Source organism: Lynx rufus, unplaced genomic scaffold (genome assembly GCF_022079265.1).
Source record: "Lynx rufus isolate CCGP_SWC_20201006 ecotype Redwood Valley unplaced genomic scaffold, mLynRuf1.p SCAF_16, whole genome shotgun sequence".
Classification (NCBI taxonomy): Eukaryota; Metazoa; Chordata; class Mammalia; order Carnivora; family Felidae; genus Lynx; species Lynx rufus.
Window position 1 is genome coordinate 28,811,417 of NW_025814830.1, and position 8,773 is coordinate 28,820,189.

At 59.0% G+C, this 8,773-nt stretch overlaps 1 protein-coding gene across 1 annotated transcript; it reads left to right on the forward strand.

Moving 5' to 3' along the window:
* Positions 1 to 3,772: 3,772 nt before the first annotated feature.
* IRX6 (iroquois homeobox 6) lies at positions 3,773 to 8,027 on the forward strand. Its single transcript, XM_047077399.1, has 5 exons — positions 3,773 to 3,817; positions 4,778 to 5,035; positions 5,733 to 5,842; positions 6,043 to 6,350; positions 7,222 to 8,027. Exons 1-5 carry the CDS (start codon positions 3,773 to 3,775, stop codon positions 8,025 to 8,027), a joined length of 1,527 nt encoding a protein of 508 aa, XP_046933355.1.
* The last annotated feature ends 746 nt before the right edge of the window (positions 8,028 to 8,773 follow it).

An 8,773-nucleotide genomic window follows, 5' to 3' on the forward strand; every position in this document is an offset into this window, starting at 1 on the left:
TTCTCTCTGTCTGCTCGGGACCTTCAGCGAATTTAAAGCAAAGCAACATGAACTTCAAATAAACGATGCGGATGAGGCCTCTCCCTGCTCCAAATAGGCCTTTGACTCTTCATATTTGTTTTAATGAGCAGCTAAAGGACATATGGGGGCATATTGCATAATACAACAAAAGAGTCTGGCCCACTTGTGGAAAATACTTTGGGTGGAGTGTCCCCCTCGAATAGAACAGGGAGGGTCTGCATCGCATAGGTTTGTCTACTAGCTTCAGTGAAATTCACACACATACGCACCATCGGGCATTTTTCCCGAAACTGAATTAATCCGTGCTAAACAAAGCAATGAGAAGCCAGAGCACTCAGCCGCCAAAGTGAGGGTCTGTCAACGGTCAGGAGGATGAGAGCAGATCCCACGGCCGCTTCCCTCACTCAGGACCTCGAAGAGAGACTTCCTTGTCTCCCCCCCACCCCCACCCCCCAGGTCTCTGCCAGACAAAGGTTGATGTTGGTTGAACCCACCGGCTGTGTTTTGTTACGAGGCTCTGAAAATCGCCGGAAGAGAACACGGTTCCTAAGAACTATTTTTTAGGGAGCCCCACCTAATGCTGGTGGTGGTCACAGTCAAAGCGCGAGGGTACCTGGCAGGCATAGCAATAGAAGAAATACGAAACCAAGGTTCCCCCGTGTCCAGAAGTGGCAGCCTCCCTCCCCAAGACACTCTGATACTGTCAAGTAACTTTGGAGACAATAGAAAGGTGCCTTAATATAAAACCTGCTCCTTCGCTTGTCCTTCTCTACGTAAGAAGAAAAGCGCTGAGGGACCTTCATTGCCTTAGCCTCCAATGTACTTCACCAGTGTTCTTCCTCCTTTTTTCTTTTTTCTCTTGAAAACTCTTGTTGCTTTTCTCTAATCCTAGAGCGCAAAGACAAGAGGTAGGCCTGGAGGCCCTGCACACGGCATTGCTCCCGCAGAGGTCTTATAAATCAGCTAAAAAATCAATACGTTCTATATGGCAGCTTCTCCTTTGCAACCAGATCGCCAGGGGACAGAACTAATGCTTTTTCTTCACCACCAACCCCATCTTTCTGTCATAAAAAAAAATCTGCTTAGGAACGAAGGGGCAATCAAAGTTGCTGAGTAAGTATTTCAACTATCTAATGTTATTACTTTACAATTGACATACCTTCCCTCTGGAAATGTTTGCAATTAATTAATTAGCAGTAATCTTCCCCAAGGGACTAATTGAATGAATTCTCTCCAATGCTCCCTTAAAAAAAAAAAAATAGCTTAGATGTATCCAAGCTGCAAATGTGTGGATAGCTCCAAAGTGCGTTTTGAAAAAAATCAAGGGATGTATCTATTACGGGGAATTTTTATCACTAAATCAATCTGGCAAGGACTATGATTCTTTTTCTAACTGGGAGTTTCCCGGGGTTGAACGCAAGGTTTCTCCAAGGTAACGGACCAGGCAACCCAGCTGGGTTCGTTAATATTGAGAATGGAGCTTGTCCTCATAATAATCATCCCAGGCAGAGGGGTCTGCGGTTGGCGGCTTCTTCTGTGCCTTGCGCGTTCTGCAGAATCTGTTTGGGGAGGTGGGCGAGCGGATGTTGTTCCAAACAGGTAGCTGGCTTCTGGGCCTACCAGTTCCCTCTGCGAGAGTCCAGAGGGAAGCTCGCGGCCAGGGATCCCAGGCCAGGGCCCTAGACCTTGCATGGTCTTTGGGCTTCCTCCTCGCCTGGCAAAATCCCAGGGCAGAGTCCCGGGTTGTTCCTAACATCTGAGCCACACGTTCTTGCGTTTCAACTAGAAAATAAAACTGGGTCCTTGAACCAACCCCCTGGATTCCTCTGAGGAGGTGCAGTGAGGACCTGGGAGAGCGTTTTGTAACCCTGTGAGTGAAAGGCGAGACTTTCTGAGGTTTCTGGCCTGCAAGCCCCAGAGCCTGAGTTCCACTGGGATCTCGGCAGCATCCCCCGAAGACCTTCCCCCATTAGACTGGACGCCCCGTCCTTCCCCCCCCCCCGCGCCCCTCCCCCTTCCCCAGCGTCGCGGTTTGGTGGCCCTCGGTGGGTATGCTCCAGGCCTGGGGAATTGAGCCTTGAGTGCTCAGGATCTACAGTGCTCACAAACTGGCGGCCGCTGGTCTCGTGCCAGGCCTAGAGCACGCAGCCCCCTCCCGGGCACAAACGAGCTCCTCCGCCCATCAGCGCCCCTTTGAGGACCCCTGGGATAGAGGGGGGTGGTCAGATCTCTGGGCCCAACCCGGCGTCGCGGCGGAGCGCCGGGCTTGGGCCTCAGTCCCCGCGAGCTGAACCGCGGCTCGCCAGCGCCACCCCCAGCGGAGCGCAGCGGCTGCAGCTCGGCCCCGGCACCTTCCTGTGGGGCTCCCCGGCTCCCCCGTGGACACAGCGGTCTGTGCGCAGGAAGCAACCAAGCGTCGTCTTCGGAGGAGATGCCCAGGGGTGTTCGCCAGCTGTCTGCGGATGCCAAGGGTCAGTTTTAGCGCGTTTCCAGGCCGAGTCCAAGCGGAACTGAATCTTGGCCTCGAGGGGGCGCTATTCGCTCTGTTCGGAGGCCAGAGGCTGCAGAGAAGCCCCTGGGTCGAGACCCTGGCAAAGACCCGGGCCCCGAGAGCCTGAATCTAGCTAGAGTCCTGGGGAGGCTGGGGTGGGGAATCAGATTCCGAAGCACAAAGACGGGCGGGCCAGTGGGAACCACCGACGCTCCCCGGCCGCGGCCCCAACCAGTGCCGGGCCTGTGGCGAGAACAAACTTTCCTGCAGCGGAGGGGCGGGGGAGCCGGGCTGGAGGCTAGTCCCCCGAGCCGCCGCTCTCCTCCACCTGCCTGTGTTCAACCTGCGCCCAGCCTTCGCCCACCCCGGTTCCCTCCCCTCCCCCTCGCGCCTCTGTTCGCTTGGACTCATCTCTCTCCTCTCCCCTCCTCCTTCTCCCTCTTGCCTTTCTCCCCCACTTTTCTCCTCTCTTTTTTTCTCCTATCTCTTCTTTTGTATTCTCTCCCCCCTCGCCGCCTGGCTTGCTTCTCTCCTCCTCCGGGCCGCAGGGGAGGAGGTAAACGCGCTGCGCCCGGGGCCTGCGCGGCACAGAGGGAGGCGTTTCTCCTACTTCTCCCGGGTAATTTGGAGAGGTTGTGTGTGTGTGTGTGTGTGTGTGTGTGTGTGTGCGCGCGCGCGCGCGCGCGTGAGTTTAAGGCGAAAAGGGGTAGGATCCAGCGCCAAACACAGAGGGTCAGGGTCTTTGACGTTCCTCACCAGCTGCACAAACCTCCCGGAACAAGTGTGAGCGTGGGTGAGAGTGCGCGCGCGCGCACGGGCTGGCTGCGCTTGGCACGCTTGGTGGCCCGGGGCCCCAGGGCCCGGGGGCCCGCCTGGCGGCCCGGGATTACCGTGACGTCACATTGAGCCTCTGGCCACCTTGGACTGGGACACCTCTGAAGCCTCACAGCCCGGCGCCGCGCCTCACCTTGCCTCGCCACCGCGCGACTTTGGGAACCCGCATCCTCTCCCTTTCCTTGCCCATCCATGGGCCCTTCTGTCTTCCGGACCACGCGGGCCGGAGGGGCGCCTTCTGGAGCGCAGGGCTCGGCAGCCGGACTGCCCTGGGCTCTGCCTCCAGTCGTGCCAAGCGGGCGGAGGACCGGGCGCTGGGCACCAGCAGCCGTGTAAGGAACCGAGGCGGCGCACGGCTGGAGGCGCAGAATCGCGGGGCCGAGGCGGGAACTCGCAAGGGAAGGAGGAGGGCCAGGGACAGCTACCATGTCCTTCCCGCACTTTGGACACCCTTACGGCAGCGCTTCCCAGGTAAGAAGGGCCTCCGTGGGGGATGGGGGCTGACACAGAGGAGGGGGTGCCCAGTGCACGCGCCTGCAGCTGATCGCCCCCCTTTCGCACGAGTCTCCGGAGAAGACAGAGAGAGCAGGGATCAGGGTAATGTACCACAGACCCCTCCGACATCCCCAACCTCTGGCCGAGAACCTTCCACTCCCCCAGTGCAAGCCGGAAGATCGTGTGACCCGAAACTTGGGCACTAACCACGCGCTAAGCGAGGTGGGTGGGATCTCAGAGATCTTCCAGACAGGCCTCCTTATTGTACAGATATCCGAGGTGACCCGGATCTCTCCACCTCAGCATTGTTCAGTGGTTTGCTTGTTGACTTCTGTACTTATCCTCTCCCTTCTTTGACCGGGTCCAAGCTCTCTGCTTCCGGCTCCTTGGGTTTTCCAGATTACGGTGGGTGTTGTGCAGTGACAAGGATTTCCTGGGGACACCCACCGCTGTCCTCCAGTTTCTGCTTAGATTGTGGGGTCTAGTTCCCACTTGACCTCTGACCCGCTTTGGGATCTTGGACAAGTCTCCCTGGTGCTCCTGCCCGATCTATAAAAAAGGGAGCTGGAGTAAGAGGTGATGGTGGTCGCTAAGCCTAACTTCTAGCTCTGCCTTTGTAAGATCCCGTGATGGGGGCGGAGGAGGGGTGGGCGAGGGAACGAGAAGAGTTTGGCTTCTGTAATTCGGGTTGCAGACCGTGCCATCGCCCCGACCCCCGGGACTCTGGAGCCTGAGCAACGTTTTAGAAGTACCTATGAGGGCAGTTTGGCTAAATTACGTCTTCAGATCATTTCCATCGCGGCAGAGTGCTCGCTCAGCTCTGGGTGGCATTTAGTTCATGTTGAATGAGGGAGCGATCGGGCTGTTCTGCCGCTGGCTCCCGCCAGCCTGAGGCGCCGGTCCCTGACCTCCGGTGCGCCCCTCTCACCCCCGTAGTTTCTGGTGTCTGCAAGTTCCAGCGCCACTTGCTGCGAATCCGCCCCGCGCTCGGTCCCAGACGTGGCCTCAGGCTCCACCCCGGCGGCCGCTCTCTGCTGCGCGCCCTACGACGGTCGGCTGCTGGGCAGTGCGCGGCCCGAGCTGGGCGCGGCCTTGGGCATCTACGGAGCCCCCTACGCGGCCGCCGCAGCTGCCCAGAGCTACCCAAGCTACCTGCCCTACAGCCCAGAGCCGCCCGCGCTGTACGGGGCGCTGGTGAGTACCCCTGGGTCTGTTCGCCAAAACCCATCCGGCCCCGGGGGCGGGGGGGGGGGGGCATGAACAAGGCAGCAGCGGGTGAAATCCAGTAAGAAGTCTGGGGGAGGGGGGGGGCTGGAGGGGGACATCGAGGAAGGAGGCGAAACTCCGAGGAAGGGAAACGGGTAGGATTATAAAGCGCGGGGGGCAGTTTGACCCTTTGCAGAACTCCGTCCTGATTACAAAACATCTGTGCTTCGATTCACTCGTGGTAGGGAGCCTCAGTTTACAGACGAGGAAACTGAAATGAAGAGGGGCTCAAACCCCTTGCCCAAAGCCACGAAGATACAGAGGGTCAGAGAATAGCTCTGGAAGGAGAGTGAGGCAGGGAAGGTCCCCAGCTGGTAGGGACGGGGGATTGGGAGTAGTCACAAGTGGTGACAGTAATAAGGAGGAGAGCTCGCCTTTTAACCACTGCTTATTCTGCACCAGGGATTCTGCCAAGGGTGCTTCTTCCATACCCTAGAGGTACTGTTGTTATTCCCAGTTACCAAGGGGAAACTGAGGCACAGAGTAAACAACTGTGCCCAAGGTCGCATAGCCAGTAGGAGTGGTAGGACCGGACTGGACTCCAGAGGTCACGCCCTTAGCAACTATACTGCCTCTTCCCCAAACGTCGTCCTGAATTCTCTCTTCCCACCCCAACCCCCACCAGAATCCACAGTATGAATTTAAAGAGGCCGCAGGGAACTTTACACCTGGCCTGGCACAAGCAGGAGCCTATTACCCCTATGAGCCGACCCTGGGGCAGTACCAGTACGACCGGTAAGGCATGGGGTGCCTTGGTAGCTGGCGTTACAGGTCCTTCCCCGCCTCCCGCCATAGGGCCCATCTGGGAACAGCCTGGGAAGGAGGGTGTGTGAGGAGGGGGGAGCACGGAACCTCATTTCCCAGCCTCAGACTGTCTCCTGCCTGCAGCCCCAGGTTCTCAGACCCAGAACTGTGAGCCAGGTTCTCCCCCCCAGGTATGGAGCAGTGGAGTTGAGTGGCACTGGCCGCCGGAAGAACGCCACCCGGGAGACCACCAGCACGCTCAAGGCCTGGCTGAACGAGCACCGCAAGAACCCCTACCCCACCAAGGGCGAGAAGATCATGCTGGCCATCATCACCAAGATGACCCTCACCCAGGTGTCCACCTGGTTCGCCAACGCGCGCCGGCGCCTCAAGAAGGAGAACAAGATGACGTGGGCGCCCAAGAGCAAAGGCGGGGAGGAGAGGAGGGCTGAGAGTGGAGCAGAGGAGTCCCTGGGCTGCCTGAATGGTGACGCCAAAGGTACCCAGAATGTTCCCCACCCCACCTTTCGGCTTTCCCAGCTAGATAGCGGGCTGATGGCACTTTGGCGAGCTGCCTTGGACAACAGCGTCTTTGGAGGCGCTCCCTGACTTACCCTTGCACTTGTGTTCCTCCCCCACCACACACACACACACACACACACACCTCTGAGCCTTTGCCTGTACAGTTCCCTCTGCCTGGAATTCCCTACATAACTGGCTTCTTCTTGACTTCTGTAGTGTGGGCTGGACAAAGCCCTCCCTGGCCACCCAAGCTCACTTAGCCCCTCAGTTATTCTCTATCACATCGGCCTGTTGTATTTCCTCTGCCATACCTGTCACTGTGGGAAGGCGGTCCGGTCCTGTCTGCCTCCCCCTGCCAGAACATCACCTCCACCAGACAGTGTCTCTTACTCGCTGCCGTATTCCCTAAATTCTTAATACCCAAGTGCCTAGATGACGTCTGGCCCATAGATGGCACTCCATAAATATTTGCTGAATTAAATAATACACACCAGCTACCTGTGGATGCTGGAATTGGAGGGGAAAGTGTCCCCTTGGGTGTATGTCTGTTTGCTTTACGGTGGAGACACTGAGATCCAGGTCGTAGGCAGGAAAAAGCGTTAGTTTCTTTGCACCAGAGAGGAGTCTCCCCAGGAGTGGGGGCAGGGCTGGGGCCTACATTCTTTCCGGGGGGGGGGGCAAGCCGGAGCGCTGGGACGACTGTAAGAGACGGTTTGGCCAGCCTGGTGAGCAACCCCGAGAATGCCCTCAGTCACAGCCATCTTGCTAAAAGCTTCTCGGGGGTGGGCACTCCCGCGGATTTCCCTTGGGGCCTGGGGCTTTTCTCACTCGGTCCTGATTTCCCGCAGATGCTTCTGCAAGCCAGGAGGCCCGAGGGCTCCGGCTGAGTGACCTGGAAGACCTGGAGGAAGAGGAGGAGGAGGAGGAGGAGGAAGAGGAGGAGGCCGAAGAAGAGGAGGCGGTGGCCACCGCTACGGACAGGCTGGCTGAGTTCCATAAAGACTCGCAGGCGCAGCCAGCACCATACGCCGCCGCGGCGGCTCGAGAGGCCCGGCTGGAGCGCCGGGAGTGCGGCCTGGCGGCGCGCCCCTTCTCGTTCATTGAGCCCCCCGGGTCGGGAGAAGCGGATTTCCTCCGGGCGGAGCCTGGGGGCCCCACGTTGACCCTGCACTACCCGTGCCGCGAGAAACCGCGCATCTGGTCCCTGGCGCACACTGCGGCAGCCAGCGCCGTCGACGGGGCAGCGCCAACCCCTCCCAGGCCGCGAAGTCCCGAGTGCCGTCTGATTCCGGGACCGCCCCCGGGCTCCGGCGGCCCACCCGCCGTCCCCAGAGACTCCGCGGGCGAAGAGTCTTCCCGCGCAGCCAAAGCCTTTGGAAACCACCCGTTCGCCCTGCAGGGGCCGCCGATGAACTGTGCGCCCTGCCCGCGGCGGAGGGAGCCTGCAGTGCGGTGCCCGTACCCGTCTGGAGCAGAAGGTAGTGGGTCCCCAACGGCGCTGGGTGTGTCCGTCCAAAGGACAGGGCTGCCCACGGTGCCGCCCGGCCACTGTCCAGCCTCTCGGCCTCTGGGGCGCGGCCACGTTGGGACCTGGAGCGGGCTTGTCCCACAGCGCTTCCTGAAACAGCAGCTTAGGAACCAAAGCACTAACTAATTCCGCCTCCTTTTGAAACTTAATAGTAATGGGCTCAGAGTGAGACAGTAACTTGCCTAGGGGCACTGAGCAAGTCGTCAACCTAGACCTCTGCGCCCCGGTGCCCAATGTGCTGGCAAATGTGCCAGGTGGGCTCCATCACGACCTTCTGGCAGAGACACCCTTGCCCCCTGCCCGCCCCTCGGGGAGGCCAGCTGGCCCCCTGTGGTGCTGGCACCCAGAGTTTGCTAGGGCTGGGCCGGAACCAGGGCCTTCCAAGAAGCCTGAAAGGACGGGCCAGATACATGCACTTGGTTTAAGGCCAGCGCTTAAGTCCAGCTGGAGCCCTGCCTTGGGCCGGCTGAAACCCCTGGGGAGGGTGGCCAAGGGTTGGGGCTGTCCCTGGAGAGCGCTCACCCCCAAGGGCTCAGCCCCAGCCGGGTGTGACTGCCACTCACTGCCTACTGGCCCTGGCTGGTTCTCTGGCTGTGCCTGGCGGAAGGGAATCGCACCCCACAAAGGGACATTCCCCCCAGCATCAGGCAGCTTCCGGCAATTACTGTCAGATTCTGCTTTGTAGTAATTTCTCTCAGGATTAGCTCCTGGCTTAGAAAACTGGGTTACGCTGTTATTTGAATTTGCACATAACGGGGTCCGAATGTTCCTTCTAGCAAGCAAATTGCCTCTAGACCTTTGATTCCCTTCGGATGGGACACCACCGACCTTCCATTTCCTGGGAATCAGCGCCAAGCGGCCTTCGGGTTTTA